Here is a 25,001-nt window from a genome sequence, read left to right as displayed (position 1 = left end):
ACAGTGTTGCTTAAAAAAGTATGTTGTGTTTTTTGTAACGGTCATAATTGCCAGTAACCACAGTTTTCTTTTCTCACAGGAAAAGTCCCGCTTATAAAGACTCTCCACCAGAAGCCATTTTGGTTAATGTTCTTGGCCTGCTGACTGTGGCTTTTGGTGGTCTGGTACTTTGGATCGCTAGTCGGCCCTCCTGGAAAAGGCCAAAAGAACAGGTCACGCAAGCCCTGAGCGATTCCAGCATAAGTCCAGAGGACATGAAAGTGGGCGCTGCCACAAGATCCGACCCCGAGTCCAGTGTTGAGACTCGCAGACGTAACGGAAAAACAGAAGAATCTGAATAATACAAAACAAGCGAACACAAAATATTTTTTGCAAACTATACTCTTTTATGTAGAATACAGAAGAGCTCTTATACTACACTAAGTATTTCCATTTAAACAGTGCTGAAATCTTTGTTATTGCAAAAGAATGTATTTTGAGTTTCTGAAGGGCATTTCAATCTGACATCTGTGTTTGTTTGATAGAGATCCATCTGTGTATGTACTGCTGTTTTTAGAGCTTGCATTTGATCTAGAAGTTGTTAAATATTTGCACTATATCAAGACTCAACACATTTTTTTAATCAGTGTTAAGAACGTCATTGCAGCAGTCAAAACCAGTTCATTTGTTTATTTAAAACACATAACACTTAGTTTGTTAGGTTTGCAAATGTGTTCAAGTGTTTTTATTATCATTTCTGTTAGAAGAAACATTTTCCATTATATAAAATGATCTGTATATTTAGGATTTATGCTTTATTTACAGAAAAATGTTTATTTGACGTGATGTTCTTTGTATAAAAGGTCTAAATCATTCCTTACTTTTGCATTTTTTGGTGTTTTCCTCTTAAATAATGATGGTGTCATTATTTCAATAAAATGTTTTGTACCTTGTCATACTGTATCTTCATCTGTTTGTTTGTATGCCCTATATCTTTAACAAATGTGCCGATCTTTCATCCAAATGTCAATAAAACGAAGACAGTAGGTTCAAAGAATCAGCTAAAGAAAATTGTGAAAATGGGGGAAGAAATAGATTTAAGAGTAGATTTGTCTCCAAATTCCAACGGAGTTCAAAGACAACAGATATTTGGAAGCATTTTATGCTGTCACAAATCTCTGAACTTAGTAGTAAACCACTGCAATAGCGACAGCTGATGCATTTTAGCCTAAACTAAATAATCAATGTATGTTTTTACCAGTAGTGACTTTCTGATTATTTCCACTTCCTGCCTGAGATTCCCATTTACAGTTACTGAAAGGCATCCAAAAATAGTCTTTGGCCAGTCCATGCACCGTAGGCATCTTACAACAAAATTGCGAGAAAAAATAAATAAACTGCATTGTAAAATATTTACAAACAAAAGCAAGACAATTCAGTCTCGGTATCCCATGCATCTTTCAAAAATATACAAAAATTGTTTTAAGGGAGAGGTTTCAGGCCCAGAGATAATCCAAGAGTTGACGCTCTGTTATTTCTCTGTCTTCAGAAACACATGGCTGTGTAAAAAGTCATCTCCATGTCCATCATATATTATGTGATGTCTCTATTCAACAGTCACAAGCCGTCTCCGAAACCTTCCCAATCAGAGATGCCTGATGCAAAATGGTCCACAGCGGATGCAGAGACGGTCTCAAGAGTAACTCTCGTTCTCATCCCATGAAGTCATCCACTGCTTCTTCTCCAAGGGATCTAACATGACCTTCCCGTCCTTCAAGAGACGCGTCTCCTTACGAATCCTCACCGCGTGATATTTCGGAACGCTGTCTTCATATTTCGAGCGTTTGAAAAATCCACACTGATGGGAAAAGAACAAAAAGACACATTAAAAACCAAGCGTCACTTTCAAATGAAAAGCGAAAAAATCACGCTGCGTTTGTGAGCTTTGCGCAAAAGGCGGTGAAGGACAAGACATGCTTGACAGATCAGCACATTTAAAAGCACATCCATCCACTGGCGAAAATACACAACAAAAGTCAGCGACGCGTGGTCTGGAAAGAGGGTGTCTTTCCCGTCCTTTTGTCAAAGCAAAAGATGAGTTAGTGAATAGTTAGGCCACACGTCATGCAGACACGAGCTCTGCTGCAGCGGTCGTGTTTTACCCGGGTGAGGAGAACTAGGCCTCAGTGGACATTTTGTCTTTATCTGAAGGCTGAGCGTGAATCTCAGCTTTCTGAAATGCGGCGTCATACTCGTCCTTCTTGGCCCGCTTGAAGAAACCGCACTACAGAGGGGGCAAATTCAGGGGTCATTGCAGACAGGTCACGGTAAGGTTTGATCTAAAGACACTGATACACATAGAACACTAAACCAGCGCCAGGAGGTGAAACCACCGGAAGTGTTTGAGCCGCCATGTTTGTAACCAAGGCACCAAGGCAACTCTAAAAGCGTCTAAATGTCACTATATTACACTCAAGTACATAACACTCAAATCAAGTATCAAGTAGCAAAGATTTCAAATCAATTAGAAATTACGTAAAACCACTAGTGTTAAGGTTCTTTCAAGATTATTAAAGGGATAGTTTTACCCAAAAATGAAAATTCTGTCTCAAACTTGTTTGTTCCAAAGCGGCAAAAATGTCTTTGTTCTGCCGAACACAAAAGAAGATATTTAGAAGAATGTCAGTAAACCAAACAAATCTCATCCCCCAATACTGCCATGGTAAAGAAAATGAATACTATGATATCTGTTTGTTAGCTGACATCCTTGCAAACATTTTCCTTTTTGTTCAGCAGAATATTCTGGTATATTTTGTTCACTTTCATTATACCAGAAAGTGTTCAAATTTCCCTTTATTTTAAAAAGCATACTATCTGTTGTTTATTAATGCTAAACCTATTATGCTGAAACATACTTATGCTAACTTAAAAATAAATCAGCAATTGTATTTTAGATATTTTGTTGCCTTATACAGTGACATCAACTCAAAATGTGTCCAAAGGTAAGTAGCACCTAAATATCTTATTGGCTCTCTAAAGCGTAATGGATAAAAATATCAAACTATATAAGAGTAACCAACATCGTCTGATTATTCCAGTATTACAACTTTACAACAATCAGAACAGACAAGAGCAATGTGAAAAATCCTTTTTCCACCAGAAATTTCTCCCCGGTAGATCACAGCATGTAACTGACTTGTTTAATCTGTCTTAAATTTACCTTCCAGAGTAAGAGAACCAGGAGAGCCAGCATTAAGATTCCAGCTAAGACGGCCACAAGAATGATCCACCAAGGAACTCCACCGAACGGAGCCACCGTTGCCTCGGGAAACACGGTCAGTTTCACCTGAGCATGTACAGTAAAAACTTATTAGCGATGGGAAAATACTCTGACACGGTGAGCACTCAGCACAACTATATATTGCTATAATAATAATCATATTTTTTTGCATATAGTGAGACGATTCGCATACAATCTGATTCAGGGAAGAACTGCCGAAGCAAAAGAGTGACCGGCTCCACGCACATCACAATATAACAAATATGTAACATTTTAACCCATTTTCTATAAAAAACATACAGTATGCAAGTATCATTGTTCATAAAATCTGTGTTGTAGTAAGAAAGGTGACGGCAGTACCTGTGTCGCAGGATTCTTCAACACAATGTTGGTGGCAGAAACATCCAGACTGATGGAAGCTTTCACCATGATTTCAATGTAATTGTAGTTTGAATAATCCTGTTTAACAGAGAACATTTTATAACACACTTGGAGAAATATCACTTCAAGTAAACCAAACGGTACTTCTTTATCCTCACTTCAAGAAAAGTTGAATTCCACAGGCGTGACTTTAAAATGATGGCCGCGCTGCTGTCCAAGCCCTGTAGGGGGCATTTGATCTCCACGCATTTGGCATCTCCTGTGCATGACTAGATAATAAAGACAAGTTCAGTCCAGAATTCGTTTTGGTCATGTTGTTTCTAAGAATCCAGTTCTTAGCAATGACAATAAATTCAAATGAATTCATTGATTCATTAGAAATCCAAAGGACTAAATCTCATTACCAGCGTCTTATGCTTGCGTTTGTCAGCAAAAAGAGATATTTTACTCCCTTCCGATGCTTTCCTCTCCTCAAGCTCTCGCTTTCTTCTGGTTGTTGTGGACTCCTGAAAGTACGGCAGATATTTGTGACCTCATTTTGTTAAAGTTGCATTTGATTGAGCAAAAAAAACGCTCTGGAATGACAGGTTACCTCACTGAGTCCGAGGGGGTTTATCTCTTTCTCAGGTGAACAGGTGACTAACTGCAGGCCTCTGGTGTTGATCTTCATCAGATACAGCACCCATTTCCCCAAAGAGCTGTCTCTGGGCCACTGGATGTTCAGAGAAGCCGTTCCAAAGGACTTCAGCGGCTTCCCCAAGTTGATCACCTGCAAAACCCAAAATCATCTCATTCGGGGTTTTAAGTTTAAAGCTTAGATTTTATAAATCATTGAATAAAGTAGAGATTTCTCGGGTATATTTCAGCATTTACTCTGAATTCATATTCAATCGCGCTGCCAATGTCCTGCTCTGACTTCATGGCACTCTCTCCTCTGATTTGACCTCCGAAATTGACCTGAGATGGTCTGGCCAACCTGAACAGCAGCAAGAAGACACAAATAACAATCAGACATAAACATTTCTTACACACTAGTAATATTTTTTTAATTTGAGAAATTTATATATATCCACTCTTTCAAAAAAGTGCACAAAAACTTTGATCAAAATGACTTTAATCAGTCCCCACAGGATTTTGCGGAGATTTTTTGTCATTTCTGCGGCCAAAAATGCTTCATTTTGCACAAATTGCAGGGTTCTTTTACCGAAAAAAGTACAAAAGTACTTCTTGAATTGGCAAATAGGGTTCTTCTTTTAAACTACTACCTGTGAAAACATAATCTGTGGATTTCCATTGATTAAAAGGCATGGAGCAGATTCATACTGAAGGTCAGGAAACCTTAAGTTTAAGGCCGCCCAAGAGGCCATTTTAACTGACAGGTCAAGCAACCAATCACGTTTCCTTTAATGCCCGCTTCATGTTTATGGTTGTGGAAATGTCTCTGCGATAACGTTTATGGGTTCATGTAGGGCTGTTTGATTCAGAATTTTTTGAAGTCGATTCCAATTCCTGTTTTGGGAATCAAAGGATTGATTCCAAGAATCGATTTCTAGCAGCTGTTTTCGATTCCTGCTCAATTCCCTGTTTTACTACAGATTTTTATTTATTATTAAAGAAATGAACACATTTTTAATGCGATACAGCTTTCTAAGCTGTCACTTTTTACATGTATTAATTGTTTATTGTTTCTATAACAAAAACCTTAACCAAATATGTCGATCTTGTCCTGCAATTCCAATGTATCAATAATAACATCATTAATAATCAAATTTACCAGCTGTTTCCAAAAATAAAGCACTATTTTTAAAGTTTCAGCAGTGTACACAAAAATACTGGAGGAATATAGATAGACAAATCGACAATCAGTAAATTGTATTAAAAATATGTAAGCAATATTAATATGAAATGCAAGTAGTGCAGACAGGTGTTGAAAAAGTTCTTTTTGTTTATCTATGAGACTGTGCTTTATATACATGTAATTCTCTTCACCCACATACTGAGCTCATCGGTAGAGAGTAAGAGAAGACGGTCCGTTTATAGTCAGTCTGAAAAGCAAACGTACTTATATGATTTGTTAAATGTGTGTAATTATATCTGCATTGTGTGTGCAAACAAAGCTTTTGCTTTTATGGATGCAGAATATTTTAAGTCATTCCTCAAACTAATGTGAATTAGTTGTCCAATGACATCAGCTAAGGGGCGGGGCTTGTGCTTATAAAGTCTTTTAAAGAGGAGTCGATACCTTTAATGGAATCCATTCCACTCTCGGTTCTCAACGCCTTGGAATTGAGGAATCGATTAATTGACAACAAAATAAATTTGACAGATTTTTTCATAGATCAGATGGCTTTGTGTTGTTTCCATGTGTGTTGTTTAAGAATTGGGTGTTGTTTAACTGCTAATTCTACGCCTTCAGCTGACTTTTTTATAGATGGCAATGGATGTTGTTAGCATATCTGAAGTGTTACAGGGCCTTCTATCTCCCTTCTATAGCATGTCTGCTTGAACTTTGAAGCAGGTTTTGACAGAATGTGCGATGTGATGACGTCACATGGTGCGTCTTCTTCTGTCAAATTATATGGAAAAGGAGTTTGTTTGACCATGCGTTCAATTCTGCAGGGACTGTTTAATAATCTTGTGTCTCTTTAGAGTTACAGATGAAATGCAATCTCAATATAAGATTAAAGAATAATTAAATTCTTCTCAGATCCATTAGAAGAGTGCTGCTTTCTCCTGAGCCATTACGATTATCATCTGAAGTCATATAAAGCATTTCCAGAAGATAAGATGTCAAAAAGTGCCTACCCTTGCACAGACAGCAGAAGTTCAATCACAACTCTTGCTTTTGCCTTCACTTTTCTCATCCCTTCCTGTGAACTCGTCCTGCGTGAGAACAGTCATATCAATACACATTCGGCACTCGGTTACTTCCACTCTTAAAAATAAAGCTGTTAAAAGGTTATTCACAGCGATGCCAAGAACAACCATTTTTAGTTCTCTCTTTCTTACCTCTTTAAAATACGAAAGCTACCAAGAACCTTTTGTGAAACAGAAAGGTTCTTCGGACGTTACAGGTTCTTTATGGAAGCATTTAGACAAAAAAGGTTCTTCTGTGGCATCATAAAGCACCTTTATTTTTAAGAGTGTGAACGGGCTCATGCTACTGTAGCAGTTACATGAAAACATCAGTGTAAGCTTAAAACGAACAGTGATTTATATCATATCGTCATGTGACATCAGACTTACGTTTCCAGCTGAAGGTCGATCTCAACCTCTTTGGTGTCGAGGGATATCTGGCCGGTGCTCAGAATGATGTAGAACGTTACCTACAAAGACATTTACACATGAACATAAATATAAACAAAACACAGGTTTATGGCATGTGTGGGACCTTGACTGACCTCTGAATCTCGTTTGAATGGGTTTCCCAGCTCACAGTCTGCCAGAGACCCGTTCTGATTGGCCACACAGATCACATGCTTATCCTATAGAAAAACAGGCATAGTAGCACATCACAGTCTCCAGAATGAGGAAAACCACCTGTCATTTCATCGAAAGGCATGTTTTTTTATGACTGGGGTCTTCAACGTTTTTCGGGGCAAGGACCCCTTAGATGAGAGATACATGGAGCAGGGACCCCCTTATACTAAATGTGTACACGAAGCTATTTAAATATTGAAACAACCTTATTGTCACAGCAATATTATGTTAAGACATTAAATTAGCAAAGTTATGTTATTTAGTTAGGCTAAATACTTTTCTGTGTATTATATTTGTTTAAAATATATATACTCACTGTAGTTCGAAGAGATCGGAATCCAGAGTACGACAGAGATTCGTCAAAATGCGCCAGCAGTTTGGCTTCATGAGCGTCATCTCCATTCCGGTTCTTCACTTTGACCTCCAGAGCGATGTCCTTCTGATCGCTTAAAGAGATCACTGGAACGCCGTTCTCTCTGAGTGACCAATCAAACATTTCTCATCATCACACTTTTAATCGACACGAAAACCAGTTGATGCATCATACAGGGTTTGTTCGGGGCGTTGATTTACGGCTACGCACAGCGGCAGTGGAGGGAACACATCCTGGTTGGTCTCTCTGTAGCAGAATCTGTACTGCAGGTGTAAGTTACTCTGACAGATGTTATCGATGCCACAGCCCTCCTTCAAGAAGTTCACCTGGACCACAAATCTTTCCTTTAAAAACCAGCCCAATGCTTCCTTAACATACATCATTGTTCAACGCAATGCATTTTAGCAATAGAGTTCAAAACTGTACGCACCTCAGTTATGCTCTTATTTGACACGGTGGAGTCCAGTATCGGCACTAGTTGTGGCAGGGAGCTCTGTCTTTTCCCTCTCTTGGCACTTTGAATGGACACAAAGACCTCGATAGGAACTGCTCTCAGCTTATCTCTGATGCCTTCCTGAAACCATCACATACAGATCCCACTCATCACTCCAAAATACACGTCGCTAATAATAGCTCAGAGAAAGTCTCTTAAACACAACATAAAAAGAAAAACACAGTTCACTTTAAAATTAAAATGTCGTGATAATTCACTCAACCACATCTCATACAAGTCGTGTGTGTGTTTATTGCTTCTGTCGAAAAACAAATTGAGGCTCATGTGGAAAGCTTTCCTGGGTTCTTATCTATATAAGGACTTCAACGGGGGGGCTTTTGGTTAAGGTCCAAATTTCCCTTTCATCACAGCTTCAGAAGACTCTACACCACACCAGGCGATGAATAAGGGTGTTGTCGAGCGAAACGATAAGTCATTTTCCAAGATAACCCAAAAATTCCCTATTACGCAATCACGTTGGAAAAGGTACGTGTGACGTAGATTGCAAAAGATTAAAACATCTCTGACATGCACATGAACTGACCATTTTAAACAATATCAATGCATTCAACATCCAAGAACTCTTGAACGGTCTTCTTTCTCCACACTGGTAAATACTGAGTCGGAACTTTCCGCTTACACGCATGACCTTTCCAACGTGATTATACAGAGTACGTGAAGTCGTGGACGAGCTACATGGAGGCACTCCGTGGCAGAGCAAGCCATATAGACCAGTGGTTCTCAAACTGGGGGCCCCAAGAGGAATCCAGGGGGCGGGCACAGATTTTGTGGCACTTTATGAAATATCGAAATTTATAATAGATTTTATGCAACCAAAAATCTGAAAAATAAGACCACCATCCAAAAGAATTGACATTTAAGCATTGTATCACTGAGTAGGTTCTTGGTTTAATTAAAATTCTAAAATTAAGATTAATATTTGGTTGGGGGACGCAAACCACTCACAAAAGGGCCTTACAATGAAAAGTTTGAGAGGTTGGTGTCATGTAGAGCCTTGTCAAAGCTGCAATGAAATGGAAATTTGGACCTTAGCCAACAGTTAAACCCCATTATGTAGATAAGAACCCTGGAAAGCTTTCCTCATAAGCCTCAATTTGTTTCCGACAGAACTGCTGGATGGCTTGAATGACATGTGGGTGAGTGATTTATCATGACATTTGTATTATATAGCGAACTACTCCTTTAAAGACGCAAACAAGCTTTATTTACTTGTAGTCTGAGTTTGGTCTTGTAACAAGCTTTTTTGTTCTGTCCCCGTAGCTCCAAAGTGCCAGATGACTGGAAGTCCTGATCCATTTCGCTCTTCTCCAGAAACACAACTCTAGGTGGGAGTCCCAGCTTTCTGCGGTACCACTCTGCCTCGAATGTGTAGGCAATGGCTGGAAGACAAATAAATACGTAGAATTTGTGAGCTTTAGATCTTTTTGTTCACAGCAACCATTTAAACTGTGTTAGTCGACCAGGGGGTCGGGTCCAGCTAGGGAGTCTCCACTTCCAAGGGGACCTCACGATGGATTTAAGTGATTTAAAACAAGATAATCAAGCTTTACAATAAGCTAAAACAACTAACATTAACATTTGAGGATTTTAGACTTTGTTTCCTACACAAAAGCGTTGGTTAGCTTTTATTGGAGCGATACAGGACGGCCTCTCCATCAATAGAATAACTTTAAAGAGATTGTAAACAGACTTACTGAGTTTGGGGTTATAGGTGGGGAGGTTTGCTTTGTATGAGAAACAAGCTTCCACAGTCAAGCTGTTTGAAAATACAACAAGATGAAAATGAATGTTCATGATGTTCAAAGTTAACGGCACATGATTCAAAAAAATGTCTAAGCTCCACATACCAAATACTGTTGCCGCATGTTTTCTGCATCAAGTCGATTTCTTTCGGTGTGACCTTGACGTCTGTTTTGATGCTAATGACCGGTTTGGACCTGCAGACGACAGGGATGTTACTACACATCAGATTAAAGGACCTAGACACGAGAAATGAACGTTCAGTACCTGTATATGAAAACGGCATCAGAGAGAGAGCCTACAGCAAGATCAGGATAATAGTTTTGATCAAGGTCCATATTTCCGGCCAGAGAATAGCCAAACATCTTAATGTTGTGCTTTCTGCCCTCCAGTATCTGCAAAGGTGTAAGTATCTATGAAGTACAACTGTATCATATCTGTGACTACTTATAAACACTGTTCATTTATTTGACCACAAAAATAGACAATAGGAGAAAGTTATTTAATAAGAATGTCATATACAAAGACTAGACTTTAGACACTCGTTTTAATGGCTGTGTGTAATGCTATGTACCAAATGGAATTGATCAAACATTTCAGAAGTATTTCTTCGCCAGTATTCGATCTCACATATGGAAAACCTTTTAGACGGTACGATTTTGGTTTGTTCGAAAATAGATTTGATAAAGCCCTTTACAGATTTCAGCTCAACCCAAGTGATTTCCACTAACCTGAGCTGGTTTAGTATTGATGCCGTCAGCAGATCCGTGATAGATGTACACACTTCCAAACCCTGAGTCTGCATATGGAGCACCTACCGCAATATCTAACGGACAAAAGAAAACACAAAAATCATATTGATAAATATTACATCACAGGTGATACTTCACCCAAAAATGAAAATTCTGTCATCATTTACCAAGCCTCTTGTCATTTCAACTATGTTTGACTTTTTTCTTCTGTAGAACACAAAAGGAGATATTTTGAAGAAAGTTGGTAACCATACAGCCCTGGACCCCAATCACTTCTGTTGTAGGTACACAAAATCAACACAAGTGAAGGGGTGCCTGTTAACAACATCCTTCAAAATATCTTCTTTTGTTTTCTGAGGAAGAAAGAACGTCACACAGCTTAGAAATGACATGCGGATGAGTTAATGATTTCAGAATTTCTATTTTTGAGTGAACTATCACTTCAATTAAGATAAATTAGCATTTTAAACTACACAATACGTCGCCTTGGACTTAAACGTTCCTATCTGACATTTTTTGTAAAAATTGAGCTATTCACATATTTTATTCTGTGACAACGTATTTACATTTTGTGATGTTATTTTTCTTTAAGTTGTGTACATATTGTGACTATTTAAGAAAAAGTTTCATCCACAATTTCAAACGGTGTGCAAAAAATTTGAAGCTCAATCTCTCAAAATTGCTAAGTATGAAGATAGAACCATTCCAGGGTGACAAATGATCAAAAACAGTTTTTGTGCAATCAACCTTCAAAGGAATCCAGATTAATGTCTCCAATGTTTTCTACAGTCAGTCCAAACATGGAGTCTTTAGTTCCGTTCAGCCGTGTAGCACTGACGTCCTTCCACTTGCCAGCCTTATTGATGTAAACATACACAGCCCCGCCCACTTCCTCATCTTTCTGGAAGAACTGCGGAGCACCGACCACAACATCCTGCCATCTGTAAGGACAATCCACACAATTAAGCTGCCCGCTCCCAATGGAGGAAACGTACCCTCGCATAATAAACATCACTCATTTTCCATATAAAGCATCAAGAGCTGACTCACCCGTCTCCATTCAGGTCCACCACGGCGACATCATATCCAAATGAGGATGCAAGACCTGGTCCTTCCAGAATGTGTTCAGGTGTGAGCATGGTGGACATTTCCCCTCCCTTCCGGAGAAACACTACGGCTCCGCTGTGATTGGCTCTCGGCGCTCCAGACACAACGGTGAGCTTTCCTTTCTCTGTGATGCTGTGACCGGAATCCAGAGAGAATCCTGCGTACAGAGAGATATCAGAGTTTAAACAGACTGGGTGCTTTAAAATGAACTAATTGTTCATGAAAGGAAATGACTCAAATATGCCGCTGAGTAACACAGACAAACAAGCACTGGAAATACTACACCTGATAAAGTACAGAAATGTGTTTTTCTATTACGGTTCTATCGTGTCCACCATGGGCTTAGTTTTTAAAATATGTCATAAAATAGCTCAAATATGCGATTATATTTAAACAAGAACAAAGTCTGACAGACCATGCGGAACCTAAATTCGTTACACATTATCTTTAAGACATTATGTAGTAAGTTATTTATTCAAATTAATAATAAATATTCCACTTTTTTGCACACAGGAACCAAAGGCATGTTTCTACAATGTACAGGAAATCAGGTTTTTATCAAGACCCTCTACCCACCCATACTCAAGAGTAATGTAAACATGGACTCACCCAAGTAACTGTTGGCTGGTACTGGCACTAGATTTGGATCTAAGCGGTTTTCATCCCCGACCTCAAAGGGACCATCATCAAAAAAGCCCATTTCTAGCAGAGTGTTGTTCTTCTGCTCAACACGCACTATACCTGCAGATAAACAGATGAGACAGCTTAGTGCCCAACCCCACCGGCACAATTGATGTATGAAGTATTGGAGTAATGGTCTTGTGAGCATCCATTGAATACTCATAAGCAGCCAGTATAGGAATTACAGTGGAAGATGCTCCACTGCTATTCCTCACCAACAGGGGTCACGGTGTACTTAGGTCGGCCCATTAAAACAAAAATCAGAATGCTATCTATGAGGTCCGATATTGTCAAAGCGGTGACTTTCAGTTGCGTATTGAACATAAATCTGGCACATTTGGTTGGAAGTTTTACAGTGTTCCTGCAGTTCAACTGCATTAGCATCACAAAGGCCGAGTTTGCTTTCCAGAGAAGACATAACTAAACAAATAACTAAATGCTGTGTTTTGCACAGTTTCTGCTTTAGCTGCTGTGGTGTTCATTCACATTGTTTAAAGATGATTATACAAGGTGATCCGATGCATTTTAAATAACTGCAAAAAAAGCACAACTTCTCACCTTCGAGTTTTTCCAAATCCGTATACATTTCTTACTTCTGATAAACACGGAAAAAAGATATTCGGAAGAATGCTTATAACCAGACAGATTTTGCCCCCCTTTGACTCCATTGTAGCAAAAATTACTTTATCATTTTTTTTGTTCTGTTGAACACAAAATAAGATATTTTGAAGAACATAGGACAGCAAACAGTTCTGGGGCACTTTTGACTACCGATGTATTTTTTTCCTACTATGGTAGTCAATGGGGGCAAAATCATTTTAGGGTGAAGTATCACTTTAAGATTTTCAGTATACCATAGAAAAATGTGGGAAAATCATCTAAAAATACAGAAGCAGCAAACTTTGCAAAACACAAAATGTATGTCAATGTCAATACTTTTGGCCACACTGTATACCTGAAATTCACTTTAAGTCACTTTAAGTGGAAAAACCATCTGCAAAATGAGGTTCTGAGGTAAATGTTGATCCTTGCGCAAAGAAAATAGCCTATATTTCCTAATCTGTACAGTAAACGATTATTATATTACAAGGAATTATACAGAACAATATTCTGTGTTAATATATACAAATATACTGAATAATACATAAGGAATTGCCGTTTTCAAATTCTGAAAAACATGTAATAATTTAATTACTTACATATTATAATATATGTCATTTCATATTTAGTAATTACATTGGTTGTTTTACTTGTCAATCAGACATTTAACATTCATGTTACATTTATGTAGATAAGTGAACACTCTGTATGCTTTTGTCATATTCAATATTTTGTGATACACCCAAGCACCAATCAAACTCCTGCACAAAAACATTATTGTGTGATTGTGTATGTATGTCTATACCATGCGCTGAAACATGTCAAATACAAACATTAAAACATGTAAAATAATTGTGGACACATTATCCTGTTATATTCTACCTTTCCAGTTGTAGGCGCCCGGTGCTCCAAAGATAACATAATGGTAATCTTTGGTGAAGGTGGCAGCCACGCCCTGCTGACAGGACCCGAAGCGTTCATGCCCCCTGGTGCGTCCATCACAGAATTTCCAGTTTCCTCCATCCTCGTCTGATTGGATGTCGATGCTCAGGTCCTGACTGAGCATGTAACAGCGTCCAGTGATGTCACGTGCCTCCTGGGCTGTGTTTGCAAACAACAAGCGCTGATAACGATGGGCACATGTCTGAGAGAAAAAGGAATGACTGCATGTAATAGAGTTACAGATGAACTGAGTATACAAGCAACATCAGTATACATTAAGATTTATAGAGGATAAAAGAAATGTAAAGTTCAGGGGTGATAACACTGTAAACGGAAGTCAATTATTGGGCCATTAACATTAACGGATGTTCCTGACGTACCACAATCTTGCCTCCAGGTCCCTGACTCTGAACTGTTACACCCATCCACTGGTTCTCCTTATTCTCCGCACCATCCTCCACTGTGAGAAAAGACAAACAGCGATACTAAATGCAAATAATACAATGTTACTATATCCGTTTCAATTGTACATATAAATCAAATTAGGAAAAGAACAGGTATGTATATAAGGTTCATGGCAATTGGAAAAAATCCATGCTTGATTTTGAAGAACGTTTGTAAGAGCTTTCCAAAATGAAATCTGGACTTACAAATACAACTACTAGGTAAACATTTAATTGTTTGAATTGGATATTTAGTATACTACTATTCTTTCATTTCTGAACAACAGATTTTAAAAGCTGTAATCACATTTTCTGTTTGTGATAGTTAAACTCACCATCATTGTCAAAATCCACCCGTCTACAATCATTGGGGTGTGTTGTGATGTCACAGCTATACAGCCCACCGGTGATGTTTGCATTCTGATTGGATAAAGCCCTGGCCCTGGGAGCACCAATCAACAATCTGCAAAAAAACATGTTTTACATAAAATGTGTATTCATGTACTAAATAAAAAAATAACAAATACAATTCTACACTTTTAACTATAGTTATAATATTCGAATCTTTTATAATACTTAAAATAGTATCAGTATTCAAAAGGTTACCTTAAAAGGTATCAGTATTCACTGTTTTAAAGAACAAAATCAAGTACATTAAAATAATTTCTAATTTATGGAATTAATGTGAGTAAACTCTTGGAAAATCTTAGTGAACTATATATTTGTGCTTATAAATGTCATCTGTACACAAATGATGGTTTGTACATCGAAATGCTTCACTTTACAGAAATAATTCAAAAACGGTTTGCCGGAAGCTCCCACCAGCGGGTCTCGTGGCGTACAGGAAGAAAGTATCAAGTATAACATTGTAAACGTAACAACATTCATATGAAATGTAATGGATGCAGTGGTCCCTGTAGGCAGTAGACAGCAGAACACACCTTAGGTTTTTAAAAACACGCCCACAGACTGATGGAAAGACCAAAAAAAGAAAATGTCCTTGTAAATTACCAGGCTATTGTAAATATTACTGGTGCTGTTTGATGAAAAGGATTTGACAGATTTTGTCATCGCTGAGTGTCTTCCTGCATTTGCCAGCTGCACCTAACCAATAAATTATTTACATACACACAGCTGTCAACACAACAAAACTGACCTATACACACATCACACCACATTTCCAGTTACAATTCCCACCTACATTACTAGAAATAGAACATGTAAAGGCCATTCTACTCGCACCAAACACCAAGTGAATCTTCAAAAGACGGTCTGTTCGCACCAACAGCAAAACAAATATTTGACGGGATAAACGAAAAGCAAACCTTTCAATTTACTCTAGCTCTCACAGACAGGGCGGGCAAACTCGAAAGGTTTTAAATATGTGACCCTGGACAACAAAACCTTGCAAAAGTCTTATGGGGCAATTGAGATTTTTACATAATCTAAAAGCTGAATAAATATGCTTTCTATTGATGTATGAGTTGTTAGAGTACAAAAAATCTAAATATTGAGAAAATCCCCTTTGAAGTTTTTAATCTGTGGCACTGTGGAAGGCCATCCACTCACAAAAATAAAGTTTTTATATATTTAAGGTTGGAAATTTACAAAATATCTTCATGGAACATGATCTTTACTTAATATCCTAATGATTTTTGCCATAAAAGAAATATTGATAATTTTGACCCATGCAATTTTCTTTGTCCTTTACGAAAAATGTTCCCGTGCTACTTAAGACCGGTTTTGTGATCCAGGGTCAATATTCTCTTCTGAGTCAGGCTCTTACATGCAATCGAAGTAATTCAACGTAAAAATAACGGATAAAAGATTGTGTTTTACTTTACCGCATCATATTTAAAGTGATAGTTCATCCAAAATTTCTGACATTTTGTACTCATAATTTGATTTAATGTGAAGAAAGTTGATAACTGAACATTCACTTCTACGTATGGACACAAAACCTATGCAAGTGAATGGGGGGCAGTTACCAACATTCTTTAAAATATCTTCTTTTGTGTTCTGCCGTAGTAAGAAAGTCGTACAAGTTCGAAATGACAAGTAAATGAAACATTTTTAACACTCTAAAGCATTCATTTCATCTGGCGTGGCTAAAAAGCTCCAAAGAAATGTGTTGTTTATATTCCAAATCCAGTTGGCCGTAATACATGGTCACACCTGAAACTAAATCTTTTTTGTAAAAGTAAAAGCACATTTCCAAAACTGCATTTGTCGTGCTTCTGAAGAACATGAGGGAATCTTTACAACCTATCCCATTTTCCACAGTTCATTCCAGACACGCCTTTCCCGAGAGAAGAGATTCCTTCATTGCCTACTACTAACATCCAATGTATCTGTTTCGATTGGCCGATTTCAATTTACTAGACAGGTTCCAAAAAGCATGACAGTGAGACAAACTGAACTTCACACACAGCAGTTCACGACAGGCGGCACAGCGCAGCTGTTATTCCGATGAAACATTTCCAGAACGCTTTCTTGTTTGGCAGTCCGCATGAATTAACTGTTCAGAGCACTTCGGTAAATGAAAAACTGAAAGGCTTCAGTCTGCCAGACTTACATGCAACACAGGGAACGTATTGTGAGACAAATTAAATAAAGAAAGATCAGGGTCACATTTTTTCCAGCCCTGAATGTTTGATTCTCTGCGTGGGGGTTTCTGACTGAGCTGTAGTTTTAAAGACAAAATGACTGATAAATGTCCTCAGAAGCCACAAGATTTAAGGATATCCTCAAAAGCTAATTGGAAGTCCATATGTGACCCTGGACAACAAAACCAGTCCTAAGTAGCACGGGAACATTTTAGTATCAGCAAAAATACAGGGTTATGGGTAAAAATTAAAGAATTTTCTTTTATGCCAAAAAATAAAAAACGTAAATGTATATAAACGTTATTTTTGTGAGTGGATGGCCTGCTACATTGCCTATGATTAACAACTTCAAAGGCGATTTTCTTAATATTTAGATTTTTTTGCACCCTCAGATTCTAGCTTTGCAAACAGTTGTTTTTGCGTCAGATATTGTCCTTTCCTAACAATCCATATATCAATAGAAAGCTTATTTATTCAGCTTCCAGATTATCTTAAAATCTCAATTTCGAAAAATTGACCCTTAAGACTGGTTTTGTCGTCCATGGTCACATGTAGACTCAATTGTGTCTTTATACACTGTATAAAATAAAATTACATCAAGGTAAAAAAAATTACCAATGCCGGAAAAATCTGAAGGCTGTCCATCCTTTTGTCGGATAACAATAAGGGCGGTTTGTAACTCCCCGTTTTATCATTTCCCTTCATTAGAGCCTGATGGTAGGCTAACCCTGCCCTGAACACGATCGCGAAGGGACGTGTGATTCCCGTTCATAAGTTTATTAAAATGTTCGTTTTGGAAAACGCGGACGGTCAGCGGAGTGTATACCGAGTTTTTTCCGTGAGAAAAGCGACATTTGTCTCTGTGTCACTATAAAACATCATCGTACGTCTATAAATATTTGGACCTCGACTCATTCCTACAAAAAACTAAAAAGTTTGGAAAGCACTAGAATGACAGCAGCCTTCAGTACTAGTTGGTAAAAGTGAATTAAACAACACATGTCTGATAGACACTGTTGGGTTTGTCAAACAATAAACTCACATTCCTAGATGGGACAGATCAACCGTTAAAGTATTGAGAGTTTTGTCATCATTTCATAATCATCTTTGCACCCAGTGCCCCTTCAACGATGAGTCCATTCAGATCAGCACAAAGGCAGCGGTGGGAAAACAGAAGACCTCCAATGGGTCACATTCTCTGTCATAGACATGAATGAGATGTTTCCTTGTGAGCATGAGATAATAGGCACAGTCAATCATGTACATATTAAGCCCTACTACTCAGGATCTAAACCCACCCATGGTGATTCATGGTCCCAACTCAAATTTAAGCACAGTTGCCAAAATCCAGTTACTTCTGTTATTGTAAGTGCTATAAAACTAATAGCGCACAGATTCCACTTCAGCCTTGAGTCATTAATGGACTGAGGGACTAATGCAAGACAAATCATTAAAATTGAATGTGGAGAATGTGAGCATTCACCCTGACACACCCGGTTAAGGAAGGACAAAAGATCTCATAAGAGAAATAATAGGAAAACAGCATTTTACTTTCAGAAGTCAAAGAATGTTGCCCTGCCTTCTTTCAGGCATAAAGAGAATATTATTCAGCTCAAATAGTTGAGGTTGATTTATCGAAGCTTCTCATTTTTTACAGAATGAGGGTTTATTTAGTCACCACCAGATTTAAAGGGGTCATATGGCACGAATACGTGTTTATACAGTTTGTGTCTTTGGTGTGTTATAAGTTGCCTGTACATGTATTAGACATGTAAAATAGAAAAAATGTAAGTGTCGCAACAAAAGATCCATTCTGAAAGCAAATGCTCACCAGACCTGCTTTAAATGACTCATGTAACCACACCGGGGGCACGGTGGCTTAGTGGTTAGCACGTTCGCCTCACACCTCCAGGGTTGGGGGTTCGATTCCCGCTTCCGATCTGAGTGTGTGGAGTTTGCATGTTCTCCCCGTGCCTCGGGTGTTTCCTCCGGGTACTCCGGTTTCCTCCCCTGGTCCAAAGACATGCATGGTAGGTTGATTGGCATCTCTGGAAAAATTGTCCGGAGTGCGTGAGTGAATGAATGAGTGAGTGTGTGTGCCCTGCGATGGGTTGGCACTCCATCCAGGGTGTATCCTGCCTTGATGCCCGATGACTCCTGAGATAGGCGCAGGCTCCCCGTGACCCGAGGTAATTCGGATAAGCGGTAGAAAATGGATGGATGGATGTAACCACACCCCCACAATTCTACGTCAGTTCGTGGTATGATTTGACTTAGACAACCCAAATGTATACACAAGTGAGGTTCAGTACAATTGAAGAGGCGTTACATTTCCGTCACATGCTTGCAGTTTTTGACCAATCATTACGCACTGGTTAACTGGCCAATCATAGCACACCTCGCTTTTCAGAGCGATGAGCTCCGTAAAAAATCTTATCCTTAAAAACAATGCAAATTTCTAAAAGTGTAAGTACATTTAGACACGTACAGTACACAGGTTTGGTTCTGTGGAAAAGGGTGAGTAAGGACTAATTTGAGTGGAGATGGTGGTCTAGTGGGTTAAACCACTGAACTGGTAAATCAAAGGTTGCTGGTTCGATCCCAGCAGCCACCACCAGTGTGTCCTTGAGCAAGACACTTTACTCCATGTTGCTCCAGGGGGATTGTCCCTGTAATAAGTGCACTGTAAGTCGCTTTGGATAAAAGCGTCTGCCAAATGACTAAATGTAATGTAAATGTAAAAATTTCTCGCTTGTGATGATGGGCAATTCCCCTGATGACAACTTCAGCCACAACCTAGTCATCCAGAACCAGAATAATATTGGAGGGAACTAAATATTTGTTTTTTCTACCCTCACTAGTTCTTTCCTCTTTTCAACCAACCAGCCTGGCGAACTATTTCTGATGAATCTCACAGTTTAGAGTAATTATTCTCTCTGTAGATGCAGCAGTGCTATTTTAATATGGCAGAGGAGAAGGTTTTTTTCTCCACTCTTATACACAAATACATCTATAGTGGAGTTTTGGTTCCTTGCCACCGTTACACACTGGGAGACTGCTGATTTAGTTTAATCCATAAATATAAACAACCTGTAACATATAACACACCACATGCAGGGTAACATATTTTAACAAATATAGTCTTTCTGCACGTTTTGGTATTTTTGCAAATTGTTCTGGTATATTGTAATTTTAGGCTCCTAGTCCTGAAAACAATATTTTAAATAATAATATAGCTAAATGAAATATACTTCGATTGAATCCATTGACATCTGTGTACATTTCATAGAGAAAAACTTGCAATAATACCATGTATCTTAATAACATATATTATACCGTATAAACAGTATTATCTTGATTAAAAAATTATGTATGTATGTAAACTTTGCAATAATTAAAATTGTGAAAAGGGCTGTAAATAAAAAATTAATTGAATTGACAAAATTTTAAATCCATTTTTGATTTTGATGAACAGACTTACGCTGTCATTATAAACAATATTAAACAACATATATATACAACAATATAGTGCTGAAGAGTGAAATGAAAAGTGGTCAGTGTGGGCACATTGTTTGTCTTTATACCCACAGCTGTTTCATAGCAGCTGGCTTCAATCTATCACTTGCACACTGTAAAATCTCTCCAAATTTGACCCTTTTTTCCTACAAAACCTGCTTCTAAACAGTTTACAATGACCATGAGTCATCGGAGTGATTCACCTATTTCGGTGTGCTGCGTCATCAGAGAACGGGAAAAATGACCAGACCCAGCTGTCAGCTCTCCTCACTCCACTCGTGCAGAAGTTTCCCTCTTTTCATCAGAAAATACACCAGTGGCATAAGCTCTCACTAATACACGGTGTGTTACACAGGCCAAAACCATCCGTGCCAAAGCTGGAACAGCTGTTTGGAGCTTCTAAGTAGCACACAACTGGGCACAATCTGTGCAAATGTGTTACGGATGATGTTTTATCTCCACTACTGAAGCCACTACAGTTAAGCTTGACAAAAATATCCTAAAAATTAATTGAATTCTTGGCTTGGTTTTAACCATGGGTTAGGTCGTCATGTGTGATTTGGAACTGGAAGAGTGATGATGAATGTGTTATGTATACTTGCTTTAGGTTGTGTTGAGTTGCGAAGTGGGTGTTGGGTTATATTGTGTTACAGTTCATGTTCTCTAGAGGTTGAATCCAGTTGGGTTATGTTGGGTATGATCCATTTGTATGATGCAAACAAAACCTCAAACAAAGGCATCAAACCCCAACATTACCCGTGCGTTGGGGAAATTTGATGTATCTGTTTGGGGTTGTGTTGGGTTATGATGTGTGTTTTGGGTTATGTTGCGTATGACGCATAGTTTGAGGTTTCGTTTGGTTTGACGGTTGTGTTGGGCGATGCTGGCTGTGTTGGGTTATGTGTGTTTTAGGTTATGTTGAGGTGTGATGCATTTGTTTTTGGCTGTGTTAAGTTATGATGTGTGTGTTGAGTCATGTTGAGAATGATGCATTTGTTTGAGGTTATATAGGGTTTGATGGGTGTGTTGAGTCATTTTGAGAATGATGCATTTGTTTGAGGTTATATAGGGTTTGATGGGTGTGTTGGGCAATGTTGGCGTATAATGTATTCGTTTGGGTTGCATTAGGTTATTATTTGTGTGTTTTGGGGTTATGTTGACATGTGAAGCATTGATTTTGGTTGTGTTGGGTTAAGATGTGTTTTGGGTTTATGCTAGGGTGCAATGCATTTGTTTCAGATTGTGTTGTGAAATTTTGGGGTTTGATGCATTTGTTTGGGGTTGTGTTGGATTTTGGGTTATTTTATAATGTGATCATTTTGTTTTAGGTTGTTGTGTGTTTGCTGGGTTATGTGGGTATGACTAAATTGTAAAAGGCCTGGTCCTGCATTGGATTCAATCCGTGTGTTGTTCATTTTAATACTTCAGAAAATGACGTATACTTTAGAAAATGTCCACAATGACACAATACCCCTCCGACCAATAACTACACCTGAGAGAAGACACAATTGATTTGTTCAGTCTTAGAATCCGAAAAGAAAAGAGGCCTCCAGAGAAAAGTCTCTCATGTTACAGGAGCGCAGATGGCCTGGTGTACATATTCCCTGATTCCTCCTGTTCCAGTGTAAACAAATGCCAACCTGTTCAGTCGCTCACAATATTCACAGCAGCACAAACACGTCCATCTGAGTGTTTTGAGGATTATTTGGCTTCCTTCTCTAAGATGACAAAAGAAGATCAGCACTGGTTACTTTTGGACCACAGGAAACTATATGAATGTCAGGAAGGAAGACCGCCTGTGTGCCATTAAAAAGAAGCAGCTACTGAAATCTAGGTGAAGTGAATGGCATCTGCCAGGAGAGCCAGAGACTCAGTTACACAGCGATTGTTCACCTCTTTCATGCAGGAAACACAATTCCCTAAAGTCTGCAGTGGCTCACACAGTTCACTGAGTTGAAATCTGGAATCTGGTAAACAAGCAACTCAAACTCACAAGAAATGATCTTATGTTTTAAAAAAGTTTAACTTTTTCTCATAACCTATGTGAAACATTGGACTAACAGTCTAGCGGCAGTCAGTCATGCAGCGCAAATGGGCTTTCAGCACTATTCACACACATGAGACTAATGGCAGGAATGACCCATGAAACAAAATCACACATGAAATGAATCCCTTCTAAATATATTTTTTCTCATAGACGAGGTTAAATGAAGAGCTCCTATATCTCACATACAGTATATTACTTGAGAAAAAAGGAATTAGACAAATGTCTCCATTTGAGTTTGGGAAAAGTTCTCAACCATGTCACAGATTTGCAACGTCTGCAAAGTCAGTTTTATTGAAGATTTTATTACATTATGAACTTCACAACCAATTGATCCAGATCCAGATTATTTAACTCTGTACAATCCACATTGATTTTACAGCTCATCATGTATTTGAACAATCTTCCCATGTGTTTCTAGTTTCATTCGCCCTCCACATTTTGAAGAGACACATCCAAGATAGCTCAGGTATGTCTGTTAGATTCCTGCTAAAGATCTAGAGATCTGGAAAACATCTGCTGTGCAGAAGCATCTGATAGAAAGGGCGGTGTTACTCATAAACAGTTTACTGACATCTTCTACATATTAAAATGACATCTGACAGCAGACATATTGCAGATAAGCAAACAATCAAATAGACGTCTTGCAGATGTAAACGCAGACATTAAATAGATCAGATAGATCAAGGATTAGAGACTAAATTGATAAAAACACAACATAGAACTCCATCAAATCTCCTGAGCTATGAGATGTCGCTGTACAGCATTCAGATCGCAAAATAATATTTAATCGTTAAAAACATTTTCTCATCCTTCACTTTCACATATAGACCCTCCTTTCCAGCCCTCGATAGGCTCCTCTCAACTTTAAACCTTAACCCCTCAGACGTAATCCTCTTTTAGGAGTAAACTGAGAAAATCCCACCAAACTGCTGAGGAATTCCAAGCAGCTCATGAATCAGACAGACCGAATAACCTTTAGAATCCTTGTATGGTTGTATTGTGTTATCGGTTACAATGTGTCTGAATCCAACAAGCACGAAAAATGCAGCTGCATCTATCTTTAGCAACTGAAAAATAAAAATGACACACTTGATTCACACTGCAGTGATATGAGAATATTAACTGTATCACACTACTATTACTTTCACAGGACAGCAAGCCTGTTCACAGGTGCTGTGCACTTTTTTGGCAGCATAGATGCTGTAAACAGGTGTCTTCCACCTCACTTGTTCATTGAATACAACTGTTTAAACACACTCACAAATGAACAAACAGCCACACACACACAAAACCCTGTGTGTCCTTTCAGCCAATGACCCCCTTCACACTAAGAGTAAATCATTCAGCATTCCCGTTAATCACAAATCTCAAACTGATCTCACCAACACTTCCATTTCACTCTGACATCATTTGACTCACTTAACCGAAACTCTAGAAACTCCTTCCAGTTGGCATTTACTACGAGAAAGTTATCAACATTAAATATATCAGGTTGGATTTCATTTGCCCTAGAAGTTTACCATCTGGGTGAAAATATGGTGCCAAGCCTTTTCTCAGATTTCACATTAAGGGTCCCTGGATCCCATCCTGACAGATGTTAGTTAGCCTCAGATAGACCCCACCCGCACCAGGCAGAGTACAGGTCTGACATAAAAGAAAACTTGATAAGACGTAGAGAGAGCAAAGTCATCGCAGCAGCTAAAACACAGGCCATCACTATAATAAACCTCTATCTAAATATTCTGCAAAAAAAGGGAAGTGACTCATTTGTGTGGCTTCAGTAGATCTCATCCAAGGTAACTTAAGAACAGGTACTGTCAAAAAAAAGCACACTGAAATCTGTACAAACACAAAATCCCAGAGCTCCCACAACTTCATAGTGTTTCTAGACTTTTTGAAAGAGTGTAAACTGTGTGGAAGCGCTCTTTGAATGAGAAAAGCCATTGTCTACTGGTGACATGTCACATCACGTTGCGCATTGTTAACTTCAAGTAAAGCACTGTGCCTTCCCCCAACATGCCGCAACTCAATACCATCGACTACAGACTGCATTAATTCCGACTAATCACCCTTCGGCCACACTATTACCAACATTTCACCCAAAAAGTGTTTCTTTCTTTTAAAAAGACACGTATTCCCATGCAACTGCAGAAGAAAGTCTCACAACAGTTTTAAATGAAGGGGCGCAGGTGCACGACGGACGGAAGATGATCGGAGCGCCAATAGCGCATCTGATCACTCGCCGCAAATAATCGCATTATAATCGACGCGCAAAAAGTCTACTCACATTCTTTTATCGGTAGGTTGAAGCTGTCGGTGCAAAGCTAGAGAGAATCCAAAGAGGCTGCCCGGGTGACCGTTCTTCCTCAGGACGTTTTGCGTGTCCAGGTTAAACGCACTCGCAGACGTCAATAAAAGCAATGTAAAAATCCAAAGGTTCGGAGAGAGCCCCTCTGCAGAGAGCTCCATTGCATGTAAATAACGATGCTGGATGATTAAAGAACTTGTTTGCAGTAGTTTGCGGTGCGCGGAGAGGAGAGAAGATGTAAGCTTCGCTGCA

At 38.7% G+C, this 25,001-nt stretch overlaps 2 protein-coding genes across 3 annotated transcripts in view; one reads left to right on the top strand and one right to left on the bottom strand.

Annotated features, from left to right (window-relative positions):
- Positions 1–935, top strand: part of LOC130427329 (plasma membrane ascorbate-dependent reductase CYBRD1) — a 5,148-nt gene extending 4,213 nt beyond the window's left edge. Inside the window, exon 4 of the mRNA XM_056754706.1 lies at positions 80–935. Within this exon, the coding sequence (XP_056610684.1) occupies positions 80–341 (262 nt within the window). The 3' untranslated portion in view covers positions 342–935. The remainder of the gene's footprint in view (positions 1–79) is intronic.
- Positions 656–25,001, bottom strand: itga6a (integrin, alpha 6a). 2 transcript variants are annotated; one of them, XM_056754705.1, is made up of 26 exons: positions 24,729–25,001; positions 14,608–14,735; positions 14,210–14,289; positions 13,770–14,031; positions 12,216–12,347; positions 11,550–11,763; positions 11,247–11,440; positions 10,479–10,573; positions 10,015–10,142; positions 9,855–9,944; positions 9,702–9,763; positions 9,217–9,386; positions 7,924–8,067; positions 7,704–7,819; positions 7,437–7,596; positions 7,042–7,125; positions 6,887–6,966; positions 6,446–6,523; positions 4,514–4,616; positions 4,233–4,409; positions 4,045–4,146; positions 3,799–3,909; positions 3,620–3,718; positions 3,200–3,325; positions 2,142–2,263; positions 1,697–1,837 (listed from the first exon to the last, which is right to left on the bottom strand). In XM_056754705.1, exons 1-25 carry the CDS (start codon positions 24,908–24,910, stop codon positions 2,156–2,158), a joined length of 3,225 nt encoding a protein of 1,074 aa, XP_056610683.1. In that variant the 5' UTR covers positions 24,911–25,001; the 3' UTR covers positions 1,697–1,837; positions 2,142–2,155. The 2 variants fall into 2 exon arrangements, with proteins under 2 accessions (XP_056610682.1, XP_056610683.1); XM_056754704.1 differs by lacking the exon at positions 2,142–2,263 and having other exon boundaries at positions 656–1,837.

The sequence above is a fragment of the Triplophysa dalaica genome, chromosome 8 (genome assembly GCF_015846415.1).
Source record: "Triplophysa dalaica isolate WHDGS20190420 chromosome 8, ASM1584641v1, whole genome shotgun sequence".
In the NCBI taxonomy this organism is placed as follows: Eukaryota; Metazoa; Chordata; class Actinopteri; order Cypriniformes; family Nemacheilidae; genus Triplophysa; species Triplophysa dalaica.
This window is presented reverse-complemented; position numbering and strand designations above follow the sequence as displayed.

Excerpts from the sequence above, each read along its gene's own strand:
- itga6a (XM_056754704.1), bottom strand. The coding sequence starts at position 24,910 with ATGGAGCTCTCTGCAGAGGGGCTCTCTCCGAACCTTTGGATTTTTACA. Across the intron at positions 6,524-6,886 it reads ATCGACCTTCAGCTGGAAAC|GACGAGTTCACAGGAAGGGA; the intron begins GTAAGTCTGATG and ends GTTCTCACGCAG. Across the intron at positions 3,719-3,798 it reads GGAATTCAACTTTTCTTGAA|GATTATTCAAACTACAATTA; the intron begins GTGAGGATAAAG and ends TCTGTTAAACAG.